The sequence below is a fragment of the Nothoprocta perdicaria genome, unplaced genomic scaffold (assembly GCF_003342845.1).
Source record: "Nothoprocta perdicaria isolate Ctin4 unplaced genomic scaffold, notPer1 scaffold_22, whole genome shotgun sequence".
Lineage (NCBI taxonomy): Eukaryota > Metazoa > Chordata > Aves > Tinamiformes > Tinamidae > Nothoprocta > Nothoprocta perdicaria.
In genome coordinates, this window is record NW_020455415.1 from 1,792,818 (window position 1) to 1,815,180 (window position 22,363).

General features: G+C 51.8%; 1 protein-coding gene across 1 annotated transcript; it reads left to right on the forward strand.

The window, feature by feature from the left end:
* Nucleotides 1-1,912: 1,912 nt before the first annotated feature.
* SLC9A6 (solute carrier family 9 member A6) lies at nt 1,913-15,615 on the forward strand. The gene is made up of 16 exons (XM_026039011.1): nt 1,913-1,946; nt 2,433-2,632; nt 2,970-3,047; nt 3,404-3,480; nt 4,233-4,345; nt 5,340-5,445; nt 8,478-8,619; nt 8,843-8,948; nt 9,120-9,208; nt 9,424-9,537; nt 10,650-10,761; nt 11,245-11,398; nt 11,676-11,706; nt 12,890-12,969; nt 13,289-13,394; nt 13,960-15,615. The coding sequence occupies exons 1-16, from the start codon at nt 1,913-1,915 to the stop codon at nt 14,233-14,235; spliced, it is 1,818 nt and encodes a 605-aa protein (XP_025894796.1). The 3' UTR covers nt 14,236-15,615.
* Nucleotides 15,616-22,363: the final 6,748 nt, after the last annotated feature.

Here is a 22,363-nt window from a genome sequence, read left to right on the forward strand (position 1 = left end):
GCCTGCAGCGTGTCCAGGGTGAAAAAGGTGCCTTGTTGCACGCGCTGGGGCTGCTCCCTCTTCCCAGGGCTCTTCCTCCCGTTGCTGGTTGCAGCCGGGTGCCAGCGGGAGCAGAGACGTGGCCGAGCAAGGGCTCCGCTTTCCGCACTGGAACTTTACGCGTTCAGGCCGCCGGCTTCGGTTATCCTAAATGTTGGTTAATTGGAAGTGTCCTTCAGAGCAACGGGGTGGAGTAGCCTCTGCGAGCCCAGGGGCACGAAATCCCGGCCGGTGTTTACAAACTAGCAGAGCTGACGGCAGCCCCGGCTTCCCGCCTGCGCCGTTTATCCGGCTCCATTTATTCCTTCAGGCTGCTCCGTAACTTGCCTCTTTTCTGGAGTTTCCTTCTGCTTCGTCCTGTGAGCACTGGGGAACTGGGCCCTCTCCGTGACCCAAAACGCGCCGTTGCCGCCTGCTCTTTTGCAAACTTAAAGAGAAGTGTTGGCAAAATAAGTAATGTCACCAGACCGGTTGCACTGCAAAAGCCCCACTTTGTCCCCGCTGCCGAAACTTGGGCATTTTGTGTCTCGCATCATGAGAGYCGCCTTGGGAAAAGGGGGGTGCAGCTTCCCAGGGCTTGGCGAGACCCTCGCTCTCCGGCCGGGAAGCTGCGGGCGTYGGGTGCGTTCCCTGCGGATCCGCCACCCTGGCCCTGCTTTCAGCCTGGAGGAAGTTGGCCGAAAATGTGGAAGTGCTCGGCAGGCTTTGAAATAGGTGCTGGCGTGTGGGTAGGAAAAGCAATTTGTTAAAGTGTTCGGATTTTCTAAATTTTCTTTCTTTCTTATTTATTTATTTATTTATTTATTTATACAAAAAAGCAAAGACAAGTGAAATTTTTGCATGCATCTCTTTGTGCCGACACGCATCGCAGTTTCCTCCTGCACCTGCATTTCTGCTCTGTTACAAGCTCCTGTTTTGGGCGGGTTTCTGCCTTGGGTGCTGCTCCGTCTGCTCCGAGCCGGCGTCGCGGAGCTGGGCCCGGCTGGAAATGGCTTCACGGTGGGAGACTGAGGAGTTTTGGACCCTCAAGCTCTGTCTCGGTGCTTCGAATGAAGTTCCCACTCAGTCGCTCGCTACCTTTTTCTTTGCTTTTCTGCCCAGATTTGTGTCAGCCTGGGCATCCCGTGTGCTTTCCTTGTGTATCCGCAGGCAATGTATTGARTGGCAATGGATTGGTCTTCATTTGAAATCCCACCTTGGAAACGTTCAGCAGCTCCTCCAAAAGCCCGTGGGCTTCTGTTTGCTTTTCCTAAAGCAAAGTTGGGGTAAAAGCAGTGAAAATCAGCTCTAGCACTTTACATCAAAGGGCTGGATGAGCATCCTGGTAGGGCCTGATGTTCAGTTCCCGCCTGGAGCGCTGTTTTTGTACGAGTTTGGCAGCGTGAGCTCCCCAGTGCTGCTAGAGGGGTTTTCCAAGTGCTGTTYCCAGTGGGATGCTCAGGGATAGGAGCACGTGGGCTGTCCCCTGTGCAAGGTCTGGGTACCCAGGCCTTTGTTTGGTCCCTAAAAAGCTGCRCTGTGCAAGCCGGGCTGCAGGTAGCAGGTTGACGGAGACCCTTTTCTGTCCCTTTCCGCTTGTCCTGCTCCTGGCAGGAGCTGGAATTYGGCTTGGAGCCGAGCGGGGCTGGGAGCAGCTGTGCGGTCAGGTCTCCCTTTGCAGCCCATCAGCTGTGGCGCTGCTGGGGAAGGGATTAGGAGCAGAGGGAGCGGAGGGGAAGCTGGGAGCTTCCCTGAGTTCCCGTCCATCCCTCCTCCCTTGTGCCGGGCATCCGATTTCAGAGCGGCATCGCTGGCGTTTGAGGGGCCGCTGGTGGGTGTCCCGCGGAGGGAAGAGGGACCGGTGCTGCTGGAGGTCTCCAAGTGAAGCTCCACGATGGATTTTCCAAGAGCTGCCACCACGGGGCTTGGTGTGGGTTGGGATCCCGGTGCCCTCGGTGCTGCTGGGCTCCTTTGAGAGCTGCCCCATCACAGCAGCAAAGGGAGGAGGTGACGGAGGTCTCCGGCCCAAYGCTCCTCCCTTTCAGGGCAGTGACGCCGAGTTGGACACTCGATGCCACCATCACATGTTGCTTCATGGCCGTGGGCGGCTGTGGCCTGGATTGCACAGGGTTCTTGTATGAATGAGCAGGGAGAAAAAGGAAAAATTCCTGATGTGCGTTTTTGMATGTGCTAATCTCTGGCTGCTTCTTGAAGCAAATGGCACTGACCTGGGATGGTGTCTTTCTGAGGATGCTTGTACTCCTGACAGCACCGGGTTTCTTTGGTATTCCCTTGGTGGCTCCCAGAGCAGCCGGGCCCGCTCTTGGGACCAGTCGGTACCAGCAGGACCCCGTTTGCCCCGCCGGCCGGGGTGCCGGGATGCCGCCCCGCTGACGCCGCCGCTGTCCCCGCAGGGGTGCTGGTCGGCGTGGTGCTGCGCTACGGCATCCACGTCCCCAGCGACGTGAACAACGTGACGCTGAGCTGCCAGGTGCCCAGCAGCCCCGCCACGCTGCTCGTCAACGTCAGYGGCAAGTACTACGAGTACACCCTGAAGGGCGAGATCAGCGCCCAGGAGCTCAACAACGTCCAGGACAACGAGATGCTGAGGAAGGTGAGGGGGCCTCTCCAGCCCATTTCTTTATTGGACAGTTTATTCCAGTGGACTTGCAATCAGCTGTAAATTGTAAGCTGAACACTCGGCATCATGAAGCTCTGGTTGCAGCTGGTCTTAGTTTTAACTGTTTAAACTCTGGGCTGTGTCCCCAGAAGATCCCCCATGCGTTCTCATGGTGTTCTCCTGGCACTGTGTCACCTGGCGAGGACGCAAGGGGTGTTCAGGATATTTGATATCAGTGCTGTATACATTTTATCTTGCAAAACACACCGTTTCACTTAGCAACCCATTTAAACCTTTTCTTTTTTTCTTGTCTCTYGTTTTTCTTTACCAGGTGACTTTTGACCCCGAGGTGTTTTTCAACATTTTGCTTCCTCCGATTATATTTTATGCAGGCTACAGCTTAAAACGGGTATGTGTCTTAACAACACCTGCATTTTTACCTTCTCTACCTCCAAAGCGTTTTTAAGCCTTGGGAGCTTTTAGAGGGCTGCAAAGTATCCACCAAACCAGCAGCTCTCTGGATTTAGGAGAGGAAACGAGGCTGCTTGGCATGCAGCAGGAGGAAGGAGGGATGGTGCTGGGTTAGGAAATCACTCAGAGCGGCAGGTTATTAAACACCCTGGCACACGAAGGCGGTTGGGTGCATGTTTATTAATGCTGCACTGCTGGGTGCAGCTGCAGCCGCGGCGCGTCCGTGCGTGGCCGGTCCCGTGGGGTTTCCCTGCCGCTATGGTGCCAGTCAGGGCTTTCTCCTTCTCCTTCTAGAGGCATTTCTTCAGAAACTTGGGATCGATCCTAGCATACGCTTTCCTTGGAACTGCCATTTCCTGCCTGGTGATCGGGTGAGTGGCCGGGGCCAGAACTGGCTGCGCTGTGTGGGTCTGGTGCAGGTGTCAGCCCAACACCGAAAGGGAAGAGAGGCCTCCTGTACAGATTTTCTTAAAAAAAGGAAGAAACCACAGCAGCAAACAGAAGGAATGCATAARATGTGAAAATAGAAAGTAGGGTCCCAGGATCTAAAGGCAAGCCTTGTCCTGTTYGCTGGAAGCGGATGCCTGGGGAATGCAGATGCAGGGGACATGGGATCTGAGGCCATTTCCAATGATTAACATGTCTGAACAGGGTCAGTTGGATAATTTCTATCTGAATAGCATATTGCTGGCTTGCGTGGGATGCTTCCTGCAGGAGAAAACAGCAGAGTCAAGCAAACTGGGTCCTAACGGAAGGTTTTGGCTGTTTCAAAGCCAGGCCACCCTCATTCCACTAAAACAAAATGCCACGATGCATTTGCTGCTGCCTGTCCCACCAGCTCAGGGCAGGCTTAGCCTGTTTGCTGCTTTTCTTTTCATGCTACTTTATCCAGGAACACAATGCATGTTATGTGTAGCATATGGTAGTGAGGACGTGATATCCCACATTCCTGCTGGGACATAATCCCTGTTTCTCCCCAGGCTTAGCTCATGCAACTCCCTTCCTCATTGTTTCCAAGTCTGGGTAACTTTAGGGGCTAATCTGGCAAAATTTGGGGAGCTGATCCCATCTGAATGTTTTCTGCATTTACTTCAAGCTCGGGTACTTGTCTCTGATCCTGCAGCTCCATCATGTACGGCTGTGTGGCCTTGATGAAAGTCACGGGGCAGCTCGGCGGAGACTTCTACTTCACCGACTGCCTCCTGTTTGGTGCTATCGTATCAGCTACTGACCCAGGTATGTTAAGTGGTTAGGGTTTTTTTTCCACATCTTACCTATGTTTTGCTCTGTTTTGAATTGTGGTAAAGAGAGGAAGAGAGAACTGAAACCTGAGGAATTTCCCTCTGTCTGGATTCCAGAGTTTATTTTAAGTTTGCGTGCAATGTTTTGAGAGATCAAAGTTGTCTCTTTTTGGTTCGTTCCAGTTAAGGGTAGGATCTTTCCCAAACCTCCTTTTTCTAAGTCTTTATCCTTGCAGTGGAGTCCTAGGCAGTCTGTTCCTAACTTCACTGGGTTTGGGGACAGATCTGCTGTTTCTCTCGCGTGCTGCTCAAGCAGCCAGTGGCCACAGAGCAAGATGTGTGAGTTGTGGGGAGGTTTTAGTGGCTGCCTGGTTTTGGATTTGGGGGATTTGGGATTTTTGGAAGGTGTTAACCTCATTGAAAATCAGTCTTAATCTTGAGGACAGTAGTGACGGCTTTGTCTATTCAAGCGTTTTGTAAAACCGAGGTGAAAAACCTTGATGTTGTTCAGCTGAATTTGTTAGTTCAGAATTGCTTTCTTGTGGCAGATGTTTAGTTCCATGCTCCAACTTCACCTAAAAACATGGCACTGCAAAAAGGCTTCTCCTTCCTCTTGCCTCGTGCCAAACAGATCTAGAACTTCTTCCTTTGCAGCTTGGCTGCAGCATTTGGGAAGTGTTGTGGGGTTGGGGAGCCCCAGCCACCTCTCAAGATAGCAGGAGCTTTGGGGGATGCCTTTAAAAGGAGACAGTGGTCAGCTTTTTGTGGAAGGGGGAGACCTCATTCCAGGATTTGGGACCTAGGGCAAATGCAACACGGAAAGGGCACAGGAAGAACGTGGAGAGGGACAAGGGGATGCAGGGAGCATCACCAGGAACTGGCCTCAGTGTACAACAAGGCAGCTTCCTACAAGGGGTGTTTTGTCTTTGGTGACACAGAAATAACGGCACCTTTTTTGCTTTTCTCTCTATTTTTTTTCTATTTGTCAGTGACTGTTCTTGCCATATTCCATGAACTCCAGGTTGATGTGGAGCTCTATGCCCTTCTCTTTGGCGAAAGCGTCCTCAACGATGCCGTTGCCATAGTGCTGTCCTCGTAAGTGTGTTCTTTTTTTAACCGTTGTGCGTGTTACATGTTGGGCACGGGGGGAATCACCTTTTTCCTCTCTGATACCAACATCGGTGTTTGTAAGACCACAGTCCTTGACTGTCTCTCCCCAAAAGCGCTAGTGACCTCCTGGTTAGTCTCCTCACCGAAACTGCTGTTTGGGAGCATGGATCATCATTGCAACTACCCCATGTATGATGGAGAGTTTTSTTTCTTTCTCTCATGGCCTTCTGACCTAGTCAGAAGGGATTTTTAATGTCCTCTGAAATGTGAAAAGCACCAGATCTGGCTTATCTGCCAGAGCACCCTCCAGAAACTCCTCTCAGACGGGTTTGCTCCGACCTGCTTGGCCTCCTATCCACAGATACCTGCTTTGCTTCAGGCAGAAATAGTTCGTCAAGCAGCTGTTGCCTTTCTCTGCCCACCTTCCTGCACCAAGACTGTGACATTTCTTGACCCTGGAGTTAAAATGCTGCACTGCCCATCCACGCTGGAAACTCGATGGCTCCCAAAAGGATGTTTTGAAATATTTCGGCACATAGAGCATATTTTATCTGCATTTCCATTGTGTTGTCATCCTGGGAGTTTGGATATACAAAATATCCGCAATCATGACAGGTTAACTTATAGCTAAGACTAATGCAGAAAATATTTCTGGCRTACTTGTCACTCGAGCACGCCGATTGCGTGGGCTTTCCTGACACGTAGGCAGCGAGGAACATATTGCGAGCCTCCAATCTCGGCTTGCAGGGGGTTTATTTACTACAGGGAACGGTTCTGTYGAGGCTTCCAAACGGCTTGTGTTGCTCTTTGGCTTTCCCCCTGGATGTGTCACCGCTGGGGCGAGGGTCAGCGCTGCAGAGCCTGGTCCTGTCCAGGATGCAGAGCGAGGAGGAGGTGGATGCTGCAGGGRATGGATGGTGCTCGCAGGAGTCAGCGGGCTGAGCACTGGCGTGGTGAAATTCCTGATGGATCCCTGCCCACACAGTGCTGGGAACCTAAATCAGTGCCCTGTGCGCTATGATTGACATCCTGCAGTGTTTTCCTGCCAGCTCTTGCTCTGATTTCCAGCCTTCCTTGTCTCGCAAGCCAATTCCAACCTCTTTTCTCTGCAGTGAGATGCTTGGCCCCAAAACAGCAGCCACCCTGACCCTATCTCTTCAAACATACCCATTCGAAGCGTGACCGTGGATGTTCCATCCTTGCAGTCACCAYGAGCAGCTGGATAAATGCCAAGGGCATGGGAATACTGCTTGGCACACCGGTGTCAATCCAAGCAGGCTTTGCAAGGAGAATCTGGAGCTGCCTAAGCTCTGGCCACCCCTGACTGGTGCAGATGCATCTCCTGTGTGGCAAGGAGGTGCTGGCATCAAGGGCTGCAAGCTTCAACTCTTATTTAGATGTCTGATTTTTTAAAATTGAGCAGGGCTTGCCCCCTGGCAGAGGCTCAGCTGGGAGATGCTGGTGCAGCAGGACTTGCTCCCAGTGCAGCAGCATCCCCAGGTGTTCAGGGACAAGTGCCCAGGGCTGCACAAGAGGAAGGACTGGGCTGTCTCGCTGAAGACTAAGTCAGCCCATGCTTTGCCCAAGCGCTGAGCGGGCTGGGATGCRTATTGGGAAGTCCCAGGCTCAGTGCTGAGGAGGAAGAGGAGAGGGGGGAAGTAAAACACGCCAGGGCAAAGCTGCACCCCGGTCCCCACGCCGGAGGTGCTTTTGTGCAGCGTCGGGCAGGGTTCGGTAGCAGGGAGGTGGTTTCAGGCTTAGTCCAGATAAAGAGGAATTGAACTTGGAGCCGCGGTGAGCGCCCAGGAGCGGGGCCAGGGGATGGAGCAGTGGCCACAGGGCTACAGGGCTCTGCTCACTGCAGCAAAGGGTTCGCAGGGCTCCAAGTGCCAGAGTCAGGGCCGGATGCACCAAGGACAGTCACGGGACACGTTATTAGCAACTTGGAAAGCAAAACCAGGTAGAGGTTGTAACAGGTTAAAATGCACAGTGGTTATGGAGGGGAAATGAAATCAGTCTTGGTTAAAAAAAGAAGAAAAAAAACAACCTGAAATATGCTAGTGAATAGAAAGTGGAAGACAGGATTGGGGAAAGAAATCAAATCACAGGGAGAACTTTGTGGCTTTGGTGTAAAAACAATTTTTTGTTGCAGAACAGTTAAAATGCACTAAAAGCAGAGCAGTTTGTTGGGCCCAGGGACCGTAGGAAACAATAGACCTGTCACATTGCAGAGCTGTCGGGCTGTGAATAGGGGTGAGAGCAGCAGGCTGCATTCATGGGACAGTAACTTTCCATCCCACGTACCTGGGGAGGTGAATGTTGAAAGTTCACGTCCAAGGGCCTTAACAGAGCCAGGCAGGGAGTGCCAGCTAGGAAGTTAATGTTTTCCATCAGTTTACATCAGAGAAAGCTAATAATGATTCAGTACCGAAATGGGGCGTAGAAGAGGAATATGGGTTCTACATTTTACCCTCTTTCCAGGTAAAATGGTGCAAGAGCTCAAACAAGGCTTGGTTAACGCAGAGTTAGAAGTGAGAAATGTCAGAAATACAACCAGTGCCATCACAGCTGTCTAATTTATCATCATGCAAGAAAAGCTATGTTGAAGTTTGGTTGATAAATATAATAGCATTGCTGTTGGAAGCTGGCACAGTGCCATTTGCYGTGTTACCACGGGATATTTCACTTCAGAGCTGTGCAAAGCAGATGTAGTGCATGTTAAATGCGATAGGAGTGAGGGACTTACAGCTCCCCGGGGGTAGCCCTGTCAGCAGTGAGATGCTGCACGTCCCAGCACGCAGGCCTCCCGGTCCCAAAGGTCCMCAAGTGCCTGGCTTTTAAGAGGACTGATGTCCAAAATGCCAGAATACAAAATACCAAACACAATTCCAGATACAGTCTGCACTGTGGGTGCAGGGGGCCTGCGGCCCTGCCCAGGAAGGGGCTGGGGGCATCCGTTTCCCTACAGACCTGTGGAGCCTTTTGTTCCAGCACGTGTTTTTTCTCCCTCTTCTCAGGTCCATTGTTGCATACCAGCCTGCAGGTGACAACAGCCACACATTTGATGTCACAGCGATGTTCAAGTCCATTGGGATCTTCCTGGGCATTTTCAGTGGGTCTTTTGCAATGGGGGCTGCTACGGGAGTTGTGACAGCATTAATATCCTTTTCTTTGTTTTTTTCCAACTTCTAAGTTATCCATAACAGCAGCTCATTTTACTGTACTGCATTTCCCCCATATCCAAAGTCTTCTGGTTTTCTTGCCTACATTAAATAGTTAGTGACACTGAGCATTTCAGTATAGGGTTGCAGTGAGGTATAACAAGAGTGCATGCCCTCTTAGCCCTTAGTTTCTCCCCAAGTTGTCCTTAACAGTCTGCAACGTCACCAAGTTCACCAAACTCCGGGAGTTCCCGCTGCTGGAGACCGGCCTCTTCTTCCTGATGTCCTGGAGCACGTTCCTGCTAGCCGAAGCGTGCGGCTTCACAGGCAAGCTCCCGCGCGGCCCGCGGTGGCACCGGCGAGGACGTCGTGCTCGCCCTCGCCTTGCACCAGTCTAAGGGCTTGCGCTCGTGCCAGCGGTCCCCTAATGTCCCCAGTGTCCACCTGCAACTCRGTCTCCTCCTGTGGCCATGGGCTAACGGGCCTCTCTGCTTGCAGGTGTGGTGGCTGTGCTGTTCTGCGGGATCACTCAGGCTCACTACACCTATAACAACTTATCGACTGAGTCCCAGCACAGAACTAAGCAGGTAGGAGCTGCTCTGCCCTGTCCAGCCTCTCTGAATTTCAAGCTCAGTAAGGATTTTTCTTTCCTTTTAGTCAGAKTTAAGTGCATTGGTCTGTATACAGCTGGATTTTACTGAAGCTGTTTCACAAAAATATTTATTGCATGGGCGGACGTGTTTTTCTTGTTAAATCTGTGCAGTTTGACTCGCTCCTAATAGTTTCTTTTTCCCTCTTTCAGTTGTTCGAGCTTCTGAATTTCTTGGCAGAAAACTTCATCTTTTCCTACATGGGACTTGCGCTGTTCACCTTCCAGAACCACGTCTTCAATCCCACCTTTGTGGTGGGAGCTTTCGTATCCTTTGCAGGAGTCCATTTCGTACAACGAGAAAACGAAGGGAGAGATGTCACATTCCTAATTTGCTTTTCTTTCATACATGGGTTTTATTTCCTTTTTCAGTCAATTTTTATTTTTAAGAGCATGGGGATTTCTCCTTGTGGCTTTGGTGGTTATTTTAAAAAGACAGTTTTTTTCTTTTCCCAGCTTTTCTGTTTTATTCTGTCTTGTCTGCTTCCTTGGGTGCTAGAAGCAGCTGCTGCAGGGACTCAGCGCTTGGCTTGCAGTGGTGTCTGCCAGGTTTTGGGATCGGTGGGAGCACAGAGCCTGGAAAAGCCATTTTGGGATTTGCTGGGAATCTTGTGCTGCTTCAGCAGGAGCTGGCCCACTTGCTGGTGAAATTGCTCATTCACGAGGGAGATCATGAAATACGTCCCTTATGCAAATTCATGATGTTCAGGAAAGAACATAAAAGCTGGAAGCATTTTACATATTATTCTAGGCTGCACTAAATTCTGTCTCCGTGATTATTTTCGCCATCTGGGTGCTAGTAATAAAAGACACAGCTTCAAAGATAAAAGCAATCTGAAGAGGCTGGTGATTCCTGCATATCTCCCAGGCTATGAAATCAGAGAGTGTTAGRTTTTCTTTTTTTTTCTTCTCCCTCCATAGCTGCTGCTTTCATTTTGCTGAATAATCTAGGGGAACTGAACTTGCCTTAAAGCTTCAAACCTGTTTGTGAAGAGCGGCGTGCCGGGAAATGGGGAGGTCCTGGCAGCTGAGATAGCCTGAGCTTCACAAAGGACAGATGATCTTGTGGAAAATGAGCACTGTAGGGAGAAGGCAGAGAGGGAAGCAGAGGTTCATCTCACCTCCATCCTACCTAAGCTGCTTCATTCCCTTTCTTTGTGCTTTTCTCAGTGTGTTTCTCAGATATTCCTGCATTRCCTGCTCTCCTTGTACTGCTCTCACACTTGGAGCTGGGCTCCTCCTTTTGCACAGAAAGCTCCATCGTGTTTCTGAAGCTCCTCAGTGTTTGTGCTGTGCAGGAGGAGTTGGCTGGGCGCACAGAGGGAAGGGTACAAGAGGAGACATAGGAAGAGCAGTTTCCTTAACTCGTGCGAATGTAGCTTGCTATCTTCCTAGGAAGAGCGGCCAACATTTACCCATTGTCGTTTCTACTCAATCTGGGCAGAAGAAATAAGATTGGAACAAATTTGCAGCATATGATGATGTTTGCTGGTATGTTAGTGTGTCCTTGTCTCCAAACACATGGTCCCTCTTCACTTGCTCACCTCTGTGGTGATGGGAGACCCTCCTCTTCCTCCTCCTCTTTCAATGTGAARTCTCCTGGGGGAAGAGGCTGGGCAGGGAAGGGCTCTTTTGGCTTTGGAGATGTCATTATGGCATCTTCTGGTCCTACACTTGAGTGAACAGTGTGCAGTGACAGCGGAGAGAGAGTTGGCCACTTTGGGCATGTTGAGGTGGAAAACGATGGTGCTAACACCAAACTTCACAGCATGAGTGTAAAGCATGACCGCTAAAGCTCTGCGATCTGTGGTGAACGTCCTGTTGGCTGGACAGTGCTGAGCCAGGCGCACGGGGCCAGGAGTGCTGGGAATGTCCAGGCTGGGAAGCCCATGTGCATGGCCCAGACCTGGGAAGTGGAGGTGTCAGCCGCCCCGTAGACTGACCGAGCTCGTTGCTGCTGCCGTCCCCCCGCAGGGCTGCGAGGAGCCATGGCCTTCGCGCTGGCCATCCGCGACACGGCCACCTACGCGCGGCAGATGATGTTCAGCACCACGCTGCTCATCGTCTTCTTCACGGTGTGGGTTTTCGGCGGGGGCACCACGGCCATGCTCTCCTGCCTCAATATCCGGTGAGTGCGCTCGGCCAGCGCGGTGGTGCCGGAGCCGCGCTCCCAAACGGAGCTGCTCCCGCTTCCCCCTCTCCTTGGCTCCGGAGGGAGCTCCKGGCAGCGTGGTCGCTGCTCTGGATGTGCCCCGAGCCACGTGTGCCCACGGGAGAGGGGAAACGGCAAAAGGACTCGGTTTGCCCTAAAAACAGAGGGGAGCTCTGTGCGCGGCCCTGGCGCGGCGCTGCGTGTCTGTGCAGGAGCCCGTGTCCTCACCGTGTGCTGGTTTTCCCCTCCGCAGGGTTGGTGTGGATGCAGACCAGGAGAACGTGGTGAGTCCCAGGCGCTCTGCGGAGCGGGTTTTGTGCTCGCGCTGGGGAGCGCAGCTGAGGGCCCGTGAATGCTCCTCTGTGCCCGTCGCCCTTCCAGCTGGAGCAGGGTCCTTGGTCCCCTCTGTGAAAGAGTTTGCAGTCAGCACGAGCCGTTGCTTTTCTGTGCCCTCTGTAGTCTAACTGAGGCCTCCTTTTATTCAGCTGGAGAGGAGACTGTGGAAATAACATCACACTGTTTAATCAGTGCAGATTACTGCCCCAGTGCATCTGCTGGTTTTGCTTGCTTAGTATAAATGTGGAAACAAGGAACTATGATGTGCAACTGAAATGAAAATCAAAATGTACCTGACATGGAGGAWTGGAGGGTGTGAAGTTATCGCTGCAGTCTTCCTGCTGCTGAGGTTGCAGTTTGGGGATTGCAGTTTGAGCCCGCTCTCTACTGCGTTCCTGCACATGGTGCAGTACAGAAATGGCATTTACTGTGACACCGTTGGTCCCGTTTTTACCCAGAGGTTTTTTCTAAACCTCTGCCCTGCCTTGCTGTCCCCTGCATGCAGTTACTTGTTGCAGYGGGAAACAGTGGCTCCCAGACGAGGGCTGTACCCGCTTGCGTCTGGCCGAGGCTCTCACTGATTTCCATGTGAGCTCGGCCCCTTAGAGGTTTATTTAATTCAAGGCCATTAACCGGGCTGTTCACTTCTTGGCAAGGAAGCTGAGACAGCCCAGAGCCCTAAGTCCAAAAGCCACATTTCTATGAAATGTGTAATTGCATTCACAGACGCCTTCAAACAGTTTCCTATTTTCCCCCAACCCCAAGGAAGGCAGGAATCCCCATGATACRGGATTATTTGCAAACAAGGTCTCAGGCAAGATCAACGGAGCTTGGACCTGTCAGTCACTATTAAATGTGATGTCTGGATGCAGCTCCTGGCTCCGAGGCTGGATCCAGACATCACATTTAAGTGATGTCTGCTGCCACATACTGCCAGATGCACAACGCAGGGCTGGGAGGACTTTAGCCTGACATGCTACGAACGTCCTCATTGCTCCCTGGAGTGCACAGGTTTCCTGGAAAGGCAGCAGGTGGATGGCTGGGGGTAACTGGGTGCCTCACGGAGGCTCTGGCCCTCTGAGCGCTGTTGATGCATCGTCCTGCCCTGTTTAACATTTCACTGTCTCGCAGGGCGTCCCGGAAAGCGAGAGGAGGAGTACRAAGGCAGAAAGCGCCTGGCTCTTCCGCATATGGTACAACTTTGACCACAAGTATCCTTGACCGTCAGCCGGCTCGGGGGGTGCCGCATCCTGCGGGTCAGGGGTCCCYGTTGACTCCGAGCGGGTCTCGTTCACTCCGTGGTGGAGGAGCCTGCGTTTGCAGCTGGGTTTTGCTTTGCACGTTCCCGTGCCGCAGCCRTGAGAGCTGCGGTTCAGCCGAGGAGCAGCAGAGCTGTGGGCACCTCTGCAGCACCCGGCATCCCCCACAAACAGTAAAATCCCCCCTGTCCTCCCRGCGGGGGATCTCCCAAACCCGGGACCCCGGGACCCCGTCGCGGTGCTCCTGCCTCTTCCTTAGCCCTCTGCACAGCTACCTGAAGCCACTGCTGACACACAGCGGTCCCCCGCTCACCACGACGCTGCCCGCGTGCTGCGGGCCCGTCGCCAGGTGCCTCACGAGTCCGCAGGCCTACGAAGTGAGTCTGGGGCCACCTCGCGGGCCCTTCCGTCCCGCTCTTGGGGGAGGGCGACGTGTTTGCATCTCTCCACAGCCTTTGGATGCAAAATGCGCTCCAAGAGCCGGGTTTGCTGCCCRACTCGGGCTCCTGGGCATCCCTCTGTGGTGGCAGTGCTGGAGCTGGCACTGAGGGATCGCTGTGGTGGGAGCTCTGCAGCAGGAGATACCTCATCCTGCTTGCAAAATATTGGCGTCCCAAACACAGATGYCTGTGGTGGGTTCCCAGTTCAGTTCCTAGCACCATGTGAGTGTGTAGTCCAGCTAAAGCCCATCMAAACTGTCTTCTCCATATGTCTGTATATAGCATCAGAGAGCAGAGCCAAGAGAGCCCTTTTCAAATAGCCTGCAGAGAAGTTAACATGTTACCCGAGTCGGCTGGGCTCAAAGAGGTTTTTGCAGCACATCTGGTTATGGTCACGGCGAGGGTGAGCCCGTGATTCAGACTCATCAGCAGCGGCCGGGCTGTTACAAACGCTCCCGTCCGGGAAGCTCCAACCAAAGTTTTCTTTGTGTTTGCCACCCAGAACCAGGAGCAGCTGAAGGATGATGACTCCGATCTCATCTTGAACGACGGCGACATCAGCCTGACGTACGGCGACTCCACCGTCAACACCGACTCGGTCGCCTCCAGCGGCACGTCGCGGCGCTTCGTCGGCAACAGCTCCGAGGATGCACTGGACCGCGAGCTCGCTTTCGGGGACCATGAACTCGTAATCCGCGGAACGCGCCTGGTTCTCCCCATGGATGACTCGGAGCCACCGTCAAACATCCTGGATAACGCAAGGCATGGTCCCGCATAAGGTTTCTCAGTTAAATGACAGTAATATTTGCATATATGATCAAGAAATATGTACTACCTAAAGTCTAATGCATGTCTCAAAATGTCTAAGCTGTATAAATATTATTTATATGGTGTCAGAAGAATATAAATATTCTCTGCCAAGCACTTGTAAGGAACAAGCTGCAAATTTAAGTTAAAAACTGTGTTGACTGCACTGTGTAGGGTGGAACTGTTTTAGCGTAAGAATCTTCTGCACACAGTGAGCTTCTTTTATGGTGTGATTTGATGAAGGGTTTAGGTTCCAGCTGGGTAAGTAAAGGAGCTGCCTCCCCACTCATCCTTTGTACCTGGCTGAGCAGGGCAGGCAGGGTAGGCGGTGAGCAGTGTAAATTACTTTCTATTCAGATGGGGAATTTTGTCTCTGACCTTTGGATAATCACATTAAAACGTCAGTGGAACGTCTGCTGACAGCCCGTCTCGCTGGGCAGCGGCCAGCAATAACCTCTACTTTGTGGGAACCGGAGCCGGGATGCTCGTCCCAGCRGAGGGACGGGAGGGAACAGGGATGGAGTTTCTTATTTTAAGCGAGCTGGCTCCTCTGCCCCGGCCTCAGCAGCGGCAGAGCGGTCTGCAGCGGTGCAGGGTGCTCGCCTGGAGCCCGAGGTGAGGATTTGTACGGGGAGAAGGGGACGATGCTGCCCAAGTCACACGGCGGTCCCTGGATTTTATGGCCCAGCCCGTCATTCACTTGCTGCTCCAGCAGCTCTCCGGGAAGAGCCATCAAACCCCTCTGTGGGCACCTAAATTCCGCGCTCGGGCAGCAAGCGTGTCCCTGTGCTTGGAGCGATCCCGACGGAGCCACGGCGGATCCGTGCTGTGCCGGCCGCTCCGGCTGGCAGCCGGGACCCCCGGAGGTGCCCAGCACCCGGTGGTACCCAAGGGCAGTTGTCCATCCGTCCCCCTGTACAGTCCCATCACTGCACTTTGTGTCRCGCTCCCTTCACGTTAGCATGTGTGTCTGTGGCCCTGCTCGCTCTCACGTCGCTTCCTGTTTACTGAGAGACGCCGCGTCTGTTTTGGGGCGTTTTTGCTTGTTTGGTTGGTTGTTTTCCCAATGAAGAGCGCAGAACAATTTGCGATTTCGCACTAGTGTTACGGGATTTGCTCCRTAGTTACGGCAACGGCAAAAGGTGCAGCGAGATCCTCAGCCCTGGCATCTTTTCCCCCGGAGAAGGGGAAGGCACAGAAATTTGCTGTATGCAGTTTTATTGCCTATTTTAGCCACGCTTTTGCTCTACAGGACCTTCAGGGTTTCAAGCCTGCGCTTGGYTTGTCCTGCTCTCTGCTAAAAGCAGGAACTGGGCAGCAAAAGTGCAGTGTGGTGGGAGTGCTCCTGACTCCTGCGGAGCAGCCRCCGCATCCCGTGGGATCTGGGATCAGCCCCGCACCCTCCGAGCGCCTTCCCTGCACCCGCCGCGGAGGAGTCGGGAAACGTGGAAATTCTGCGTGCGTTTATAGTTGAGAAACTAAATTAATTTTTTTTTTAATTTTGTTTTTCATTTTCTCAGGTCTAAGTAACATTGCCTTAAAYGTTCTGGAGTGAAACTAATAATTTTGGCAGTTTATCCCCGAGAAAGTTCTTTCTTTTTCCTTGTGAACAAACTGCAGGYGTTGCCGTGGGGCTCGTGGCCAGGGCCTGGGCTCTGTCGTCCCCAGGCGTAGGCTCCGCTCGTACCGAGAAGTGGCCACTCTAGCTGTTAACGTAGCTGTTGGATTAGTGCTAGCCTCTTTGTTTCCTGCTATGCAGGATCTCCATAAAGTGTGCGTTTTATATGATGTCTGTAACTTAACTTCATTTGTCTAGAAAGAGGAAAAAAAAAAAAAGTCGGTACCTATTGACTTTAGGTTTGCTGCATCACTTCTCCATCCTTTCTCCTATTTTTTTTCTCTCACTAGCTTTGCTTTTTTAAGAGATTTGATAAATAACAACCTCTTTTTCTTTTTCTTTTCTTTTCTTTTCTTTTCTTTTATTTTCTGATATGGTCTGACTATGAATTCAATTTACAAAATCTTCCCAGGGGTACAGGCAGGCTCCTGCTGCTGTGTCCCTTCAGGGGTCCCTGTCCCTGCTGCTGAAACCTCTCCAGGAGCTGGGAATGGTAAATCCAGGTGTCACCACTTGCACCGAAGGCTACATCAAGGCCCCAGTTACCTCCTTTTTAAATATTAAACCATCTTTCACCCTCTGACTTCAGTAATTTATCCAGTGTCTTTTCAGCTTTCCCACATATTACTACAAGCCTCAGCTTTCGATGCCAGTGACAGCTCAACTTCACACTTTTAAAAAAAATTGTTTGCAARTGATGCTTTGATGGGGTGCCTGTGAATGCTGTTCTGTTTCACAATATAGCCAGGATGGTTTGGAATACTGCTGGTAAATGAATAAATCCAGGCTGAAATTCAGGAGTGGTTTAATAAATGACTCGGATTAATCCTCAGCTGATCCTTCTTCTTGTCCTGCAGCAGTACAAGAGGGGCTGGTTTTCCCAGGCAGAGCCTGGATGGTTCCTGTGAAAACAAGGGGAYTCAGCGCCTTGGAAAACCAGCCCACGGGCACCTTTTGCCACTTGGATTAGGCAGCCCCAAGCAGGTAGTTTGTAGCTTGCTTGAAACTTTATATAAGGTGCCATTCTTCTTCTGTAAATTAATTTACACGATTTTTTTTTTTTTTTGCACATGAAGAAGCATCCTAGGTTCAAGTCCTGGTTTGTACTAGTATTGTCAACTCGTGCGGTAACGGCATTAACTCTGTAGCTGTGGTGTTTGTGCAGCTGATCTGTGATAGCTGATGATCACTGTTGGACCCTCTGTTTACACTGACCCACCCTCTCCCTGTTGCGTTGTACTGTGAAAGAAGGATTATGGGCCTATAAAAGACTTTTTTTGTTTGTTTTTCTGGAGGTGTGTGTGCTGTTTCATTAATTCCCGCAGGAATAAAGCCCCTGTCTGACCTTGGATGAGGTTTGCAAGGGAAAAGCTGCGCAGGGGGCCCTGGAAAAGCAGGTCGGGGGGTTGGTGGCACATGGACAAGAGCAACCCCCCTCCCAGGACGTGGGGTATCACTCTTATCTCTACTCGAYGGTGTAAATCACAGCTACATAGAGGCAAGGAAGAAACCTGCTGCACTATTGCAGGAAAAYCTTCACCCATCTGGACTGAAGAGGACAGTGAGTAGGTGCAAAAAGCCCTTGCATGCAAAAGCTKGGTAGGGACTTTACTGTTTGTTTTTGTTGTTGTTTTTATTTTAAAACAGGGCTTTCATAATAGCTTGCCAGTGAGGAATTCACACTTTTTTTAATCTGGGAGCATCGGCTCGGCTTTCCCGAGATCCTGTGGGTGCCACACCAGGCTGTGCTGTGGCCCCGAGCGCCGCTCGCTAAAGCCGCGTGAGCGGGAAGCGCCCGTCGGGGCCACACTGCCCRTCCCGGGGACGGGGCAGGAACCAGGGTTTTTTTTTAGCTCTGAAATACCACGATTTCCCCTGGGAGCTGTCCCACCTGGAGAATCCTGACAGGCGGCATAAACAGCGCTAATCCCGCTGTCCGCGTGCYGTGCCTGGGCCCGTAGCTAAAGCAAACAAGGATGCGCGTGCGCAGCAGAGCAAATGCCTTGGGGTGGCTTCTTGCCCGCCGCAGAAGTGCCCAGGCTCCTCGGGAATGGGCCACGTTGTGCTGAAACAGGGCTAGGGGTTAACTCCCCTGCAGCAGCAGGAAAAGGCGCCCGGTGGGACTTGGAGCTGGCTGTGGTATCTTGGTGCACGCGGTTGGTGTGGAGCAAGGCTTGGCATCCGCAGCCTCAAAAGCCAGGGCTGTTTTCTGGACAGTCCTGTGTGCTCCTGTGCAAGGTGAGGACAGCCACATGTGCACCACCTCCATCCCCGTGTCGTGCAGGGAGAGCCCTGGTGCAAGGCACAACGAAAGCAGCAGCTTCGCCATCTCCTTCCTTAGCTCCTCATTGCCTGCGAGCTTCTCCTGTCCTTGGCGGGTCCTCTAGATGGCAATATTGGAAAGGGCAGGAGCTGTGGGCCACCACCGGGTCCCTGCAGGGTCACCCAGCCCTGTCCCAAGCCCCAGTCCCGGCCACATCTGCAAAGCCCCTTCCCATGGGATGCTGCCCCTCTCCGGGCTCCCCAACTCCAAGCAYCTCCCCCCATGTCCCTCCTGCTATATGTCCCTGGCCACACACACAAGAGGAATTTCGCTGCTCACCAGCAGCAATGAATCTCCTCTGCTCTTACCTGGTRCTACCAATGTGCTCCCGGGAGCCTCGTGGTCATGATGGTGGTTTGCTYGGTGCAAGAGGACCTATTCTCTGCTTGGCTCCCATCCGAGAGCCCCAGCACAGCGTTTGCCACTAGGTAAGAGGGATATACTGCAGGATGTGTCTTGGAAAGAGAAGAGGTGGAGGCAGAAGCACCTTTCAGGTGCTTGTGAGCCCAATTAAAAAAACTAAAAAARAAAAAAAAGATCTTCTGGCCATATGTATCTGTGACTGGTGAATAACTAGGAGAGAAGGCGAGGAGCGGGGACATGGAGARTCGGTGCTCTTGTGGCAATTGCAATAAAAGGTACCAAGGCCATGAGGGACCACAGGAGAGAATATTGTTGTGTGCTCTATGCCCAGCAYGATCACAGCAGCACTGCCCAGAGCTGCCCTGCTCCGACAGCCCCTTCCCCAGCCACGATGTGGGTATAGCTCTCCCGGTGCCTTCAAGCTCAGGACACACCAAACTGTAGCCTGTTGTGGGCTCTGGAGCCCATCCCTTGAGGACATGAAGCCCTCGTATGATGTTTGTCCTGCATTCGGCTCCTACCATCCGTGATGGGCAGCTAGAGCCCAGCCTGGGGCCACCCAGTCCCGTAACGACTGCGGGAGGCTCCGGACTCCAGGGCAGCAGAGCCTTGAATTTGTTGTCCAATATTTAGACAGGCGTATATACAGAAGGATTTGGGCTTTCTTAGCTGGCCTTTCGTAGGAAATTCYGCTGTCCGTCCTCCTCCGAGGGGTGCCAGCCCTGCTCCCGGCACCGCTCCAGCCCCGAGGAGGCCATATATGGTTGCAAACTCCTAACCCGGGCTGTTTTGCWGAATAGTGTGGCCGTAGCCACTTCTAAGGATATGTGTGAACGTCGCTGCCTTTCCTGTCCGCATCAGCTCGCAGGAACGCAGGCAAAGATAAAGAAGTGCRTAAATCAAAGCTGTCGTTTTTCAGCAGCGTGCCGGCTCTATACCGAGGTTAGCTGCTCGTGCCTGCCGTGTTGGGCTGGAGCAAAGGGTGCTTAGTGCACGGGAGAACAGGAGCCCAAGGAGCACCAAAGCACTTTGCAGTGCACAAGCTGCCTACGTTGAAACAGCAACAGAAATACCCCTCCTTGTCCTTCCTGGTCCTGCGAGCTAAGGTAGGATCAAGGGGGTTTGAGAGCATAGCCAGCAGCTACCCCTGAGCCTTGTTGTCTGCAGGAGCTTATCCACAGTGTCCTGACTTCTGCTGGATGCTTCCTCCAGGGAAGAAGACATCAACCTCATCCTCTGCCTGCAGGCCAGAATCTGTCCCCCGCTGACTGTACCCCAATGTGGCATGGGGGGGCTATCGCTTTCCTTTCTCACCTCCTTATTTAATATTAACTGCTGCTACTCTTAGGATGCACTGTAAAACCTCTCAGTCTCCAGGGTGCTGGAGGATCAGCAAGAAAAGAGACTGATGCAAATGCCTGATGGCRAAAAACGTCTCCTTTTCTCCTCTGGTTTGGTGGCAAACAGACTACATTATCCCTTCTATAGATGCTTTGTGGCACTCGACAGCTCTGCAGCAATGAAAAGTGAACATCCCACAGCCAAATCGGCTGCCGGGGTCACTAGTTGCTTCTGTGCCTGTTTCTGAAGGAGCAGAGCCGCGGAGCAGCCGCAGGAGCCGTTCCCGTGCCCAGCACAGGGCCGCGGTTCCGCGGGAGCKCAGGGAGCCGGCACCAGCCCAGCCCCAGTCCGTAAATATTTATCAGGCGTTACCAGGTTTCGGTCTCGGCCGGTCCCCTTGGCTCCTGTCACCGGCTCKTTGTGGCTCCGAGCTGCCAAGGGCACCAGCGCTCCAGATTCTGCCCCTTGGATCCTGCCTGTGCACGGGGACACGGGACGAGGTGGCCGCCTTGGTCACGGTTGTTTCTGTGGGATATACATCCCTGTGCAGCATCCCATGCGTCCACATCTCCCTCCAACCTCAGCATCACGTTATAAATCTTCTAATAGYAAGAGCCACCCGACAGCTCCTCACACAGAGCTCAGGAAATTGCACTCATAATTTCCTTAGCGCCAARGAGTTTGCAATTTTCCCATGATTTTTTCTTTCTTGTTGTTGTTGCATGTGAAACAAAGCCTTGGAAAGCAGGCACCCGTTTACGTCTTGCTTATGTATTAAGCTAATGTGAGATACACAGTTCAAGGGGACATGGCTAACGATTTTTGTGGCATAGGGAAGGAAAAATTAATCCCATCTTGTTTGTAGCTGAACCTTCTGCAAAYAGCCTGGGAATTTGCATACTGGCTAAAGAAGGACTGAATCAATAGGGAAGGTAAAAATGATTGCAAAGCTGATGCTGTCAGACACACGAAACATGCAGAAGATGTAGAAGGAGATGACCCAAATTTTCTTCCGTGTCATCGTTGTAGGAGTCAGCAGGAATTATAAGTTGTTRTTTTTTGACTGCAAGAGTAAAACTGAAAGTTAAAATAAATGGAGGAGTCTGGTTGTGGCATGACAGCTAGGAGTTGTCTTCAAATCTGGAAGGGGAGACTCCTSGTGAGGTCCCTGACACCAGGGAGAAAGAGCACCATTAGGGTAATCATGCATACTAAGATAAAAATAAGCATCTTTTAGGTGGCCATACACCTAGACTTTCACAAATCCCTTTGTTATGTTAAAAATAAAACCTTATATTATATATCTTATCAGTTTCCTTCATTGCTATTCCAGTTCTTTGCTTTGTGCTTTGCACACRTATCCACCCAGTAACTGTTAACAAGCATGAACCAAAACTACCAACAGATAAAAACCCAGGACTAAATCCTCTCTCTTTATCTGTTTTGCCTATGCAAATATGCAAGTACTTGATGGTTTTCAGTGCTCATTAAAGGGTGGGCTGAGGAAGGACCCAAGCCTGGAAACACTAGGGCAAAGCATGACCCAGCTGTGGTGGAAGTTCATGGAAACTCCCTTGTCCTCAGTAGCTGATGGCAGAAAAACTCCAATAGTATCAGTAGTTTCATAGCAGAGGAGTTGTTTGCTTGCCCAGACTGTKGCCCATGCCTCAGCTTCAGGACTGGATGAAGTTCAACACCCGGCTGGAGCTGCTCAGCAGGTAGAGGATGCATCTGGAAATCCTGGGAYTGAAATATCCATGCAATAAAAAACCTCAGCCCCTACCCTGGGCACAAAAGCTGGCATGGTTCAAAGAGCCCCTGCAGGCAAAGAGACCTTTGTGTGCTGCCAACATTTCCTGGAAATCCATCTTGCTGCTGGAAAGAGAGGTGGAAACCTCGGGGTGTGTGTGTGTTGCAACTATAGCCTCAGGAGGGAATCAACAGCTGGGTCCCTTTTTGGTGGAGCCAGATGCATCATCCTTTATAAATGGGAGTCACCTGCACAATTTTCCATGTGCAGGAGGAGCAGCTTGTCCTGGGAGAAGCATGTTGGCCTGTGCTGAAGGGTCACGTGCAGGATGAGATTGTCCATCCCCTCACCCTGGTAGCTGAGCCATCCCTGCAGTTGTTTTTTCACCCATCTCTAACTGAGGTCTGCTCCCAACGTGCAGATTCTAGCGTCACTCAGGAACATCTGAGTAGAGGCAATGCCTTAAACAACATGATCCCTGCAATTGCTCACAGGTTGTTCTGATACTGGTCTTTTGGCAGGTATTTTTYCCATTTTTCCATATTTCTTTATTTCCTTGCCCTGTTGATCTGGGTCTACACGATCACATTATATTGCCATGCCAGAGCCATCTCTTGACATTAAAAAAAGAAAGTGGGAAGCTGAACTTTTGCTTATGCATCTTATTCCCTTTGCCTACTGAACTCAGAAGTTTCTGCTCCATC